Genomic DNA, 13438 nt, shown 5'->3' with positions numbered 1-13438 from the left:
AGGGATGGTGACTGTACTACTTCCCTAGGCAGCCTGTTTCAATGCCTGACCACTCTTTCAGTCAATCATTTTTTCCTATTATCCAACCTGAACCTCTCCTGGCACAACTTGAGGCTGTTTCCTCTTTAGGAGTGAACTGATGACATATTTTAATATGAATATGGATACAGACATGCACCTATCTGTGCTAAAGCCTTACTTTAGAATGTATGCTCACACATCTTCTTAGAAATGTCTCCAAAGCTGGTTTTGGAGCAACTCACCATTGGTACATTAGGTCTGTATTGTCATAATGAAACAATAGGACTCCTCTGAGAGACATTTGTCTGAAAAACTACTGTAAACTCCTTTTCAGTAGGCTATCTGCACTCCAGAGAGTTAAATCTGTAGAACTTCAACAGGACTAGGAGATTCACTAGTGTCTCCTAACTAGTGTTAATGTGGAAATAATTCCTGCAATGGTTGCAGTTCTCTACTAAGCATGTACTAGAAAACAGTTCTAGTGGGGATTTAGCGAGCATTAAATCAGTTTGATATACAAAAGGGGTGCTGGGGTACTTCATAGTGCTGGTATTATTTAAACATTTGTTTATTAGGGGAGAAAATTGGAAATGTCAACAAATGGGATCTGAAAGCAAAGCCATGTCTTTTAGCAACAGAGACCTCCTTCAAAGTTTCTATTGTCCGCTTTTTAGAGTCAGTAGGTTCTAATGACAAGAGTAACAGCAATGCTAAATACAAGGGTACTGCTGGGAGTGAAGTGCTCCTGCACCTGACACATTCTGCTGTTTAATAAGAGGGAGCAATCCCTGTGCTCTCTGCATTACCCCTGACCTCTTACAATTTTTATGTTAAAGGGTCATGGAAACAGTTTAAATTGTCTTTATTCATTTAATGTAGATTCAATTAAGTCAGGTTTATGACTATGAGATGGAGCTCAGGGATATGAGAACGACTCACATTGTTCAGCCTGGCTTGTTGAACAATTCTATTTGGGGGGGTGAAAAAAGGGAAAGATTGCCAGGACATAACCACAGTCTGCAGAGCAGTGTGACCATTGCCTTTCAGGTACACGCAAAACTTCTGGCTGTGTCTAAGCACAGAAGTGCAGCGCACCGTTGACTATATCACTTACAAAATGACTGCAGCACGTTTGCTAAACCTTTACTCTGAAATTTAGTCCAATCAACAGGAAGATTTGGGGAGTAAACAGTGTGACCTGTTAGAACTTTGACCAATACTTTGGGATGTATCTTCATCTTCTTGCCATTAATGTATCATGGGGGAAAGAGTGAATACAAAAAAAAATTGTTTCAGGAAGAGTGCAAAAATGCAAATTGTTGTCCAGTGCATATGGAAAGTTATACAGTGGCATAGTATCTAATGGCATATGCACCTGAAATTTCACTGAGAAGATTGCAACAGTATTACTCAGAAGAGCACTCGCTAACCCTTTCCTTTTTCATTTGTATTCACAGGTTTTTTGAGCACTGGGGACCAGGCAGCAAAAGGAAACTATGGCCTCCTTGATCTAATCCAAGCTTTGCGATGGACTAGTGAAAACATTGGGTTCTTTGGTGGTGACCCATTAAGAATAACAGTTTTTGGATCCGGTGCGGGCGGTTCATGCGTCAATCTGTTGACTTTATCCCATTATTCTGAAGGTAACCGTTGGAGCAATTCAACCAAAGGTATTATGCAGGTTGCAAATTTTGACAATTTTGGTGTCTGCATGCCACCACCATTAGTACTATGTGATGCTCTGTATATTCTCTTTGTTCCTATGAACTCTTGAGTTCAGCTCAATTCTAGGCAAACTTTTTAAAGGCTGCACAAGCTGCCTTCTCCCACAGCTCTTCCGTGCATGTTTAAATTTTGGGTCACTTTCTTCTTTTTCCTGGGGAGCTTTGTAGAAACACTTTATAGCAGGCTTCTGAACAGCATTTTCTTGGTGCATCATTTTTGTCTCTTTTCTTTCCCACCTAAGGGTGGCTTTTGGAAAAAACCAGTCAGTCATACTCACAGTAGATGAGGTCATCTATATTCAGGCAGTCACAAAAGGCTTGTTTAGTTTCTCTTAAGGAGCAGAATTTGAAGAAAACTGAAGTGGCAGAGTTTCTTTTTTTTGTTTGGTTTTTTTTTTAGGCTAACAGCTGAAATGCTTAAAACAATTATTTTTGTGAAGGAAACAAGTACCTAGTTCAGAAATCTTTTGTGTGAAACTGCATGAACTTCTCTTGCTGTCATCTAATAAAAGAATGGTTGAATGTTTTGCATGCACGATCCAAAATTGTCAAAGCATCCGAGTTGCAAATGGATTTTCTTCTCTTATGTTTTTTCCTCTCCCACAACTAACACCCTTTCTCTCTAGTTGAGGCAGACAGCAGGAAGTTACAAACATGCTGTTTGAGGGACCCATTTTTTTTCCTGTGATTTTTGCCCCACAATGCCATACAGTTCTTCTCATGTGCATGGCTATTGCTTATTGATCACGTTACTTTTTGTCTCACTGTTTTCACACATTTTTATCTGCATTGGAGTTTCACCAGGGACACCACATTGTGCCCTGTGCATACAATCTTCCACTAATTTATGTTGCTGTTTCTCCATGGGGGTCTAATTGGCCAATCATAAAAAAATATTTCCACAGACATTAAATGAGCTGCATTTACTCACAGGCGTGATGCAGAGCCCACTGACATCAATAGAAGTGGCACATTCTTTACATCAGGCCCTTATACTATTTTAAATGAGATAAAAATACAGTGTTTACAAGAAAAGTCTACTGCAAAATATACTGTGGCTTACATTTTAGTCTATTTACACAATTTGGGGTTTTATCATAACCTTTTCTCTTTCTGTAACTACTTGCAGTTAAATAGGACAGATTTATAAACTGGCCTATAGGAGCAAAACATCAGCATTACCTCACACTGGACTCTGAGGGGTCACACAGCACTGCCTTTTTTCATCAGAACTCACAAAACTAGGTTTTTGTCATAGAGATTTAGCTTAAAGTTGAATGAGGAGACCTGGTTTATCCTTCTCTAACTCTCACAATCTTATCTTGATCTTCTTGATGTAACATGACATTAATGCAAAATGCCACATGTACAATATCTGGACAGTAATCTGTCATATTCTGACACACAGCCAGAATTCTGCCAGGAGCAGAATTGGTTTGGGGAACCTGAGGCAGTAATTTGCCAGCATAGCACATCAAAGGATTTGGGAGGGGAGTGAAGAGGACTTGACTTAAAATCCAATTGTAAAACTAAATTTTTGAGGCTTTGTTTCACAAGAAAGCAACAGCATGCTTTACTGAAATTTGGCTTAAGCAGAAGAATGTGCCACAGATATTTTACATTTCATCTGGAGATGGTTAGACCTGCCATTAAAAAAACCAAACACACACACACACACACACACACCCACCCCCAAACAACAGCATTAGAATTGGTCAGCTTCAAAGAAGAAAAAGTTATTTCAAGTTTTCAAATATCTTAACATATTCTAAAAACATTTTGTTTCATGTCTTTAACCAGTCTGCTTCATAAAGTGTATATTCAAATACTCTGCTTCCTTCATATCCGTTTGAGAGGGTTCCTTGGTAGCCAAGAGGAATCATTCAGCCGTTTTCAAGATGGTGCTGTTCATAGTTGCCCATCTGCCAATGGGCAGAGCAGTGCCTGTCTTCAGAAAAAGATCTGAAGATGTAGATGAATATGTGTAAATTGTTATTATTTACTTTGGTGACACCTGGAATAGGAGTCACAAAGTGATATGATCCACTGAGCATTAAAATCTTCTTTCCATCAGTCCAAAGCTGATAAACTGTAAGAAGTATACACATTATCAGATAAAAATATAGTTCTCCATCCTATGTGATACCAATTTCTGCCAGGAACTAAGTAACAGAATGAAAGTTTGCATTCTGTTGTTTATTTTTCATCAAGTGGTCTGGGAGGAGGAGTATCATAGAATTCACATGGTGTGGGTTGGAAGGAACCTTAGAGATCATCTAGTACCAAAACCTCAGCCATGGGCAAGGACACCTTCCAGTAGATCACGGAATATTATGGAATATTTCCATAAACATTTTTCAGCAGAAGGAGTGATGTTTAGTTTCATTTGCTAAGATAAATTTATGGCTAGAGGACTTGTCCACTTCTGCTTAATCCAGCATTTAATGTTTGTGTAGCACTTAGCAAGCCATGGTCTTTACATCAGTGTTTCCTTAGTCCATAGCTTACACTTTCTGCCCTTGTTCAGAGACATTCAATAAAGCAATAAAAATAGATTTACACAATATGCAAAAAAAGGAAACATTATGAAGTATCATGAAATACATCTTTGTAAGCATTCAGTTTTGTCATTCAGTTACATTTATTACAGTGCCTGGATCCTCTGTGGTAATTCCACTGACTTTGAGCTGATTTATACTAGCTCAGTATCTGACCTTGTAAACATGCAAATATTTTTTTACCTGCTTTATAGCTCAAGTTCTTTCATATTTTTTACTCATATCTTACAAGGAAATAATAACTTGGATATGAGTTCTCATAAATTTAGGGAGAAGCTTGAGTTTACTTATTTCAATCTCTGCACGTATCTGATTTTAAGACTTTTGGATTGGACCTGATACAGCCTAGAATGATTTTAAAATTCCTCAGAAGCTTGTAAACTGCCTCCTGCCAGCAACTGATTCCAACTCACTTCTGAGTGTGCAGGATCTGCCACTGCAATAGAGGTTGTAAAGGCACGTGTCTGACTTGATTTACATGCTGTGGAAAGTGTTTTTTTTTTTTAAATCTATGGAAATATGTTATTTATCAAAGTAAAAGCCATCTTTTGTGTTATTGGAATAACATTCTGAGGTAAGCTTAACTCTGGTTCCTTTAGTGGGAGTTCCCAGCTATTCATCAGTCACTGGACCAAAGATGAAGTCTTGGCAAAATTAAGTGTGTTGAGGCCAGATGTCACCAGTCTCTAAGCAACTCCACTGAAGTCAGAGGAATTACACCAGGTGCCTATCAGCATAAATAAAACCAAATTTTGACCTCTATATCTTAAATCAGCATAATTTGCAGATGCTGTAGACCATTTTGTGTTACTCTCAGTGAGCAACAGGAGGTAGGGTCCAGTATAAAACATTTTCCAGTAATCAATGCCATAGGTGTGCTATGGAAATTAACTGGATGCCCCATCAGGAAAATGCAATAAAAATAAGAAAAATTTAAAAAGAGAGAGAGAAGTCACAGTTACCTAAATATAGCCTAAGTTTCTGATATTGGAGATGAGCATTATTTTACCCAAGGTTCAGAATCAAAATCGCTTTCAGAACCTGAACTGCGTTCTCCAAATGGATCAGGGAAAGCCTCAACACAAAGGAAGCACAAGAAGTGTTGGAGCAAGGGTGGAGTTTTGATTGTGTTGAAGTCAGTAGCAAAACATTTGGATGGATTAATTGCGTACAAGGGAGTGAAGCTTTCATCTGTGATACACTGAAAAATTCTTACAGAAGGGAGAGAGCATCAGTTTAAGCATATTTTGTTATTTCTCTGAGTAGAATTCCTGGTCCAGAGTGCTAGTTAAATCAGCATAAATTCAAATTAATTGCACTGAAGTCTTTGGGATTCGCCACAGGTTTACATGCAACATCAGATTGTCTCACTCCCTTAAATGAATACCTGAACATATGTTTAAATCTTTGACTTACAAAGCTGAATAGTGTAAAACATATCATTTCCCTTTTTATGTCTGATCACGACAAACCTTCATTAAAAATACCTTTACAGAAAGGACTTTGACTCTTAGGCACTTAGACATTTAATTGCTGCCTGCTACCTTCTCATCCGTTACACCAGAGTATAAACTTTTGCTATGATACACAATTCAAAAGCACTGCACCTCTCAAACCAAGTTGAACCCCAAAGAAAACATTAAAAAGCAGTACATTAAGTATCTTTAACACATAGATGTATGCAAGCCTCCAATGGCTTGAACAAGATCTGTAAATTCAGCCCAACGCAGAGACTTGTTGCCTTTTCCTCCAGCTTCCCAATTGCCTTAACTTCAGGGATTTCTTTCAAGGTAATAGTGTTATCCTTGGCTTTTTTCTTCCTGAGTTTCTTTTAAAAAACATTTTCTTCAGCTGAACTATACTGAGGTAGAATCATTTCTTTCAATTTCTGCACATACTACATTTATTTTGTATACACTAGCTGTAGAGACAGTGACAGTCAGATCTCACCATCTTGCGTATTTAAGTACTAGTAAGCTTCAAGTATCTCTTCTGTTAAAATTTTCTATTGTTTCAAAGAACTCCTTTGAATCTTTCAAGTATGTATCTGCTTCAAGGTCACTTCAGTAGTTTTTAAATATTTCTCCCCACAGGACTTTTTCAAAGAGCAATAGCTCAAAGCGGAACAGCTCTCTCCAGCTGGGCAGTTAGTTTTCAGCCTGCAAAATACGCCAGGATGTTGGCTACAAAAGTTGGTTGCAACATGTCAGACACTGTAGAATTGGTCGAATGTCTGCAGAAGAAGCCTTATAGAGAACTTGTCGACCAGGACATTCAACCAGCAAGATACCATATAGCCTTTGGACCAGTCATTGATGGCGATGTGATACCAGACGATCCGCAGATATTGATGGAACAAGGAGAATTCCTCAATTACGACATCATGTTGGGAGTTAACCAAGGGGAAGGGTTAAAATTTGTTGAAAATATTGTGGATAGTGAAGATGGCATATCAGCAAGTGATTTTGACTTTGCAGTTTCTAATTTTGTCGATAACTTATATGGATACCCTGAAGGCAAAGACATATTGAGGGAAACTATTAAATTTATGTACACAGACTGGGCAGATCGACACAATCCCGAGACCAGAAGGAAAACTCTGCTGGCTCTCTTTACTGATCACCAGTGGGTTGCACCAGCAGTGGCTACAGCAGATCTTCACTCCAATTTTGGATCGCCTACATATTTCTATGCCTTCTACCATCATTGCCAGACAGATCAGGTACCTGCATGGGCAGATGCAGCCCATGGAGATGAGGTTCCTTATGTCCTAGGAATCCCCATGATTGGTCCTACTGAATTATTTCCTTGCAATTTCTCCAAAAATGATGTCATGCTAAGTGCAGTGGTGATGACATACTGGACAAACTTTGCAAAAACTGGGTGAGTACCAGATAATGAATAGTCCCGTATACAAACTCAGGGCGTAACAACACGATGCTTTCCCTTAGGTATCTCCCTTGGCAGTGCCTCTGTACTTGCAGGATTGAGAAGAGATTAAGAACTGGGTTGGATATTTATGTTTATTGTAATGTCTTTCAGCTCTCTCACACATTCTAGTAGAAAGAGGGGGAAAAAAATATCTGTGTGAACATTTAGCATGAAGAAAGCAAAAGAAAGATTTTTGCACCCAAAACCAATTAAGGGATCCTCTGAAAAGTATAAAACTAAGCATTAAAAATGGTTTCATTAGTAATTGACTGTGCCCCAGCACCGCTATTTTCATCCCATGAGACGGATAATGACATAAATGTTGCATCTAGTATCATGCAGGTTATTTTAATAACATATTTTGTTTTAAATGGACATTTCTGTTCATAAAATTTGTGACTTCAAACTTGAAAAGTTTTGTTATTTTTATTACTTCTTCTTTCACTGGTAGTTGAAAACACTTTTCTACCTTTAGCCATTGGACTCTGAGTCATGATGTGTTATGCTGAGTCCTACCTTGTCATGGTCTTTCACCTCTGGAAGGCTACAGATACTGCATATGAGCTGAAATGATCAGCTTTATGTGAATAAAAAGGAAAAGCAAAGCTTAGTGTTCATTCACATTTTGTCTGCATTATCACATTGCTGGAAATCTGTTCTCAGCAGCAAAAGATTTCAGGGTGAGAGGTACTGACGTTTTGGGGAACTGGGGAAGTCCCTGGGGTCTATCTGAAAGAAAGGTTCGTTTGCATAATGCTGTTTCTAATCAAGGTTATTAAAGCTACTAATTTTAGGAAATATCACTTTGCTCTGTCCAAAGGCAGACTTAAACATCGAGTATAAAATCTTAATTATGGTAATTTTATAATTCCTTTTGAAATCCTTTGTAATATTGAAGATTCTCTTTTCTTTTTTCTTCAGTGACCCAAATCAACCAGTGCCGCAAGACACAAAATTCATCCATACAAAACCGAATCGTTTTGAAGAAGTAGCATGGACCAGATATTCTCAGAAAGACCAACTGTATCTTCACATTGGATTAAAACCACGAGTTAAAGAACACTATAGGGCCAACAAAGTGAACCTGTGGTTGGAACTGGTACCTCATCTGCACAATCTTAACGACATTTCACAGTATACCTCTACCACAACTAAAGTGCCATCAACTGATAATACTTTCAGACCAACAAGGAAAAATTCTGTTTCTGTTACTTCAGCCTTTCCTACAGCCAAGCAAGATGACCCCAAACAACAGCCAAGCCCATTTTCAGTGGATCAAAGGGACTATTCTACAGAATTGAGTGTTACTATTGCAGTCGGTGCATCTTTGCTGTTCCTGAACATTTTGGCCTTTGCAGCACTGTACTACAAAAAAGACAAGCGGAGACACGATGTTCATAGGAGATGTAGCCCACAACGTACTAATACCAATGATCTTACCCATGCACAAGAAGAGGAGATAATGTCCCTCCAAATGAAGCACACTGACTTGGATCATGAATGTGAGTCCATCCATCCACATGAGGTGGTTCTTAGGACCGCCTGTCCCCCAGACTACACGCTTGCTATGAGAAGGTCTCCTGATGATATTCCCTTAATGACACCCAACACCATCACAATGATCCCCAACACTATACCAGGGATTCAACCCCTACACACATTCAATACATTTACCGGAGGACAGAACAATACTCTGCCCCATCCTCATCCCCACCCCCATTCACACTCAACAACCAGGGTATAGCCAGACAAGACGAAACAAACTTTATTTTTTGATGGATTACAGTAGGTGATATTACTGAAGATTACTTGGCTTTCAACCTACAAGACTCTTACTATTTAAATATGGAGGAATATTATGTGAATATACATATCAAGAACTTTTGGGGTTTTGGAAAAAAAAAAAAGAATTGTACATATATCAAATGAACTTAAGAAAGAAAGAAAGAAAGAAACAAAAAAAAAACCCAAATAAAGAAAAGGAAAACAAAACCACAAAACAAACCAGAAAAACCCAACCGTTTGCAATTGCTTGAAGCAGTTGTCCTGAATGATATTTTTTCATTCACATTCAAGTATTAATTTTGTGAAGATTTAAGTTACGTAATGGAATTAGGCATGTGCAACACAAACAGGAAAGAACTATGACTGAAAAAAATGTTTAAAAAAACCTATAAATATGCACAAGGGACACACTAATGGAATGTCAGATAATTTTCACCAGTTTTTATTTGGGACCTGTTTTCTTGTGTAGACCATATTTACATATTTGAATAAGTACACAAAGCACCAATGCTGTTAAGGCCTTAGAAAGGGGCTCATGCTGAAATCTGCCAGTCAAAGAAGTTTTACAGCCTGGCAGGTACAACATTATCACATAAGTGCTGTCAGTATAAAAGTTGTGGGAATAAAGGAATCTGGATATTTTTAGCACGATGTGCATGATAATTTATATGCTTGGTGGCTGTGCTGCTGATTAAGCCGTAATTAAAATTCTTCTCATCCCATTGGAGTTTTTAATAGAAGCTTTCTCCATCAATTGGCACAACCTAAAGAAGTTTTTTAAAGGGGCAAAAGTAATTACAGTAAAATATTTCACGGTAGCTTCAGTAACAGATGGAATTGCAACGGTTCTTCAAGGTATTTGTGGCATTCTAGGCATACAGTGGTGAAACCTTGCTGATATGAATCCCAGACCAAAAAAAAGTGGAAAGAATAATTGTTTTATTAATGTTCTTTTTCCTTTCCACCTAAACAATTTCTAACTTTGACATAACTTCAATGGAATCTCCTTTGATGGAGGATTTATAATTTGCTGTGAGTAAGTTACAGTCTATTTAGTTCAAATTGGTAAGGTAAAAGTGTGTCCAAAAGTTTAATTGCAGTGATCTTTTGTGATATAAAAAATGCCCCAGCGTTACCGCTCTGATTACACCTTTCAGTTTATTTGTTTGAACTCATGTTGCATGTTACAAAGTTTACTTGCAATACTTTAATAGAAAGTGACTTCCCTTTTTGCTATACGTGAGCTTTGCCATCCAAATGAATTCGCTAGACCAGATGGCAACAGGATAGGAAAAGAGGGTACGCGAGAATGGGGAGAGAGCCAGTAAGTGGAAATTTGGAGATCTAAGTACTACATATGTTTGTGTGATTTGAAATGAATGTTCTAAAATCACAAGAAGATTTTCATTCCCCTGTTGCTTTCCAGTAATTATATATCACGGTCCTTTCAAAATGTTTGTATATGTAATCAGATGTACATTTATATAAAAGAAACAATTGAGATGGACTTAAGAGCACATCCCTGATAAATACTTTCTCTCTTACCTGTACTATATTTCTATTAGACTAAAGTTATGTGATTTTTTTTTACATTTTTTCAAATTACTAGCAATTTTGATAGTTTGTAAGATAATGCGAAGAACTTTCTCTGACAAACTAACTGCAGTAACAGAAACATTTCTTTTCAGTTACTCTTTTTCAAGAATGGAAGCTTATTACACACACAAAAAAAAATTGTATACTACTTGATGGAAAATTACTTTGTACTTCTTGGCCATATTACTGGTCCACTGAGTGAAATAAAGATAATCTGGATAACGAATATTATTCCAATGCTAAGAGACCTGATCTTTGCTCATTAAAGAGCTAAAATGTTTATTGCTGTTTTGTCATTTTTTAATGAAGTAATGGTAACTGTCTCAAATAAAGAGTAATATCTTAAGACCAGTCTGGTTTTTGAAGACAGGAACATGCCTTCTACAACTACATATTTATGGGCCAGTCCCACCTACAGCCATTTCTCACAGAAGTACTGATCTTGTGACTGTATGCTATCTTAGTATTACATGCAAATCTCCCCTAGGTTTCAGGAATAAGTTAAAAACACTAGTATCAGCACCAAAAAAAAAAATCACCAAGGAACAGGCCTCATTGAAATAAATCTGTGGTATTCTGTGATGGGGGAAAAAAAAACAACAAACCTCCTGGGTTTTAATTGGATGATTGAATTTTCACAAACGACTGCTAGGAAGTTCAAAGTGTGTTTGCTAACATCAAGCACAAATGTTAAAACTAAGTCTGAAGGCAAAATAAAGTCCTACAGTGTCAGGCATTGTATTTAGCTATTTAAATAAATAAATAAAAATCCATACATTTAATTAGTGCTTGCTACAGTCCCCACTTTTAAATTAAGCACTTTTTGGTAGAAGCATTAAAAAAGTCTTCAAAATCCAGGGCGGTCTGTGTGCAATTTCTGCCTGATGTGGTTGTGCTTTTAGACTGTGACCTGCCAATGTAAACCAATAAAAAGAATTGTCTGCCATCTGATAATTATTGTTTAATAGGAAGATTGTATTTTGCTATGTTGATGAAACAAAACAAACAAACAAAAAAAAATCGATGGCCATAAACCAAGATATTCATGAAATATGATTTTATGTGCTTTTCTTAACTTTATCAGAACCAAAATAACTTTCTACTATAGTTTATTTGTGGCCATATATCTCTATATATCTCTCTATATACAGTATCTGGTAATTGTTTACTTTTATTAGTTACAAAATAAATGATTTAGGTAAACCAAGCATGACACTACACTTTATTTCTGTCAGCCAACAGTATTTAAAATGTGAAAGATGAAGGCGATGACACAAATTTGATCACTCCTGTCTGAAAAGCAAAACCTCCATTCCTGTGCTGCAGATACTGTGAATGCTATTTTAGTGGCTACTTTAGAATTCCATTACAGCAGCTGACTTTCCAAAAGTAAGATGGTGTCCCATGGTTGCACACAACATTAAGAGAGACCCAGAGATGTTTTATAGTCGGAACACAATAAAAATGTAGGAAATGGGTTTGGAATATCTCCATGTATTATAAGTTTGTTCTTTTCAAAATACTTATCTGTTTGATTTGTTTTCCACAGTAGCCTACAAGAAAGCAAACCTGAGTGCGGTATTTAATTTCTTGTATCATCCTTGGACCAGACTTCCAATAAAATTAGGCTATCAATCAGTCTTTGGAAGATCAGTAACAGTATAAGAAGCCTGCATTTATTGCTTTCACACTTTTGTAAATATGTTTGCAGACCTTTTTAAGAACATGTATTCTACCATTTTGAGAAAAGAAAACAATGGAATCATTGTCTCGTTTATCTATTAAAATTACAGGCAATATAATGTGATGTGCTGACATTTCTAGGAGAAATAAAGCAGATAAAACCGCATTTTGCTCAATGGTATCTCAGTTGGTTACACGTGGTATCTACCACCCACTGAAGACTTGCAAGACGTGGATTAACTACCTGAATATCATGTTCCCTAACAAAACGTGGTTGTTGTTTCTGTTGTCTGTACTAAACATGGATTGTTGTGTCACAAGACTTTAATTATTGGATACTTTGGTTATTAAAACACCCAGACATGATTTGAGGTCTAATGAATAAACATGTTACAGCTTTAAAGACACCACTGCACAGAATTCCTGTTACCAGCTTCACTAAGAGATGAAACAGCTGAATTCATAGGAAGATGTCAAACATCACGGCATTCCTTTGATGTTTGTAAGATCTTGGGGTTTTTCCTGTGGTGTTAGTTTAAAACATGAGCTTCTTTTCCCTCCTTTCTCCTAGTAATGAAGTGTTACAGATGATCGCTTTTAATGTAAGCGAACATTAGATAATTCAGTTATTATTCTGAAAAAGTACTCCCAAATAAATTAGATTAATGGGAAAGTCCCTGCAGAGGTTTTGTTATTTTTCTTTCAAAGCTCTTGTTGAAATATCTGTTGCAGCAGTTCTGCCTTTTTTATTTTTTTTTCCTTTTCCAGTCTGTAAGCTAAAGGTCTCTCTCCAACAACATAGAACTCCTTTTCTATTGGAAATAGCAACACTATAAGATTAAGACGTACTTCTGAGACCTCCAAGTAAATATGAGGAATTTGTAACACAGCAAATGGGCTTTTATTCTAAACATTCTAATTTGATTTAATTCTGGCACATCAATACATTTGTATTCAGACTAGAAATTAGCAGCATTTGATAAGGCGTTCAAGAGAGCTACGCAGCAGAATCAATGCGTAAACACCAGCCGTGCACAAAGGCCCTTCTCTCTTAGGTTCTGTTAATGCTGTTGTATAATTCATTTCTTATTTACAGATTCAGTAAAACCGTAGCTTTGTGAAATGGGAAATGGTTAGAGG

At 37.1% G+C, this 13438-nt stretch overlaps 1 protein-coding gene across 8 annotated transcripts in view; it reads left to right on the top strand.

Moving 5' to 3' along the window:
• Positions 1-12901, top strand: part of NLGN1 (neuroligin 1) — a 479009-nt gene extending 466108 nt beyond the window's left edge. For 5 of the 8 annotated variants that reach the window (XM_054166806.1, XM_054166804.1, XM_054166810.1 and 2 more), the window contains 3 exons: positions 1479-1691; positions 6397-7186; positions 8156-12901. In XM_054166806.1, coding sequence (XP_054022781.1) covers positions 1479-1691; positions 6397-7186; positions 8156-8978 — 1826 coding nt within the window. In that variant the 3' untranslated portion in view covers positions 8979-12901. The remainder of the gene's footprint in view (positions 1-1478; positions 1692-6396; positions 7187-8155) is intronic. The other 3 variants (XM_054166811.1, XM_054166809.1, XM_054166807.1) reach the window with 1 other exon arrangement.
• The last annotated feature ends 537 nt before the right edge of the window (positions 12902-13438 follow it).

Source organism: Dryobates pubescens, chromosome 13, assembly GCF_014839835.1.
Source record: "Dryobates pubescens isolate bDryPub1 chromosome 13, bDryPub1.pri, whole genome shotgun sequence".
Classification (NCBI taxonomy): domain Eukaryota; kingdom Metazoa; phylum Chordata; class Aves; order Piciformes; family Picidae; genus Dryobates; species Dryobates pubescens.
This window is presented reverse-complemented; position numbering and strand designations above follow the sequence as displayed.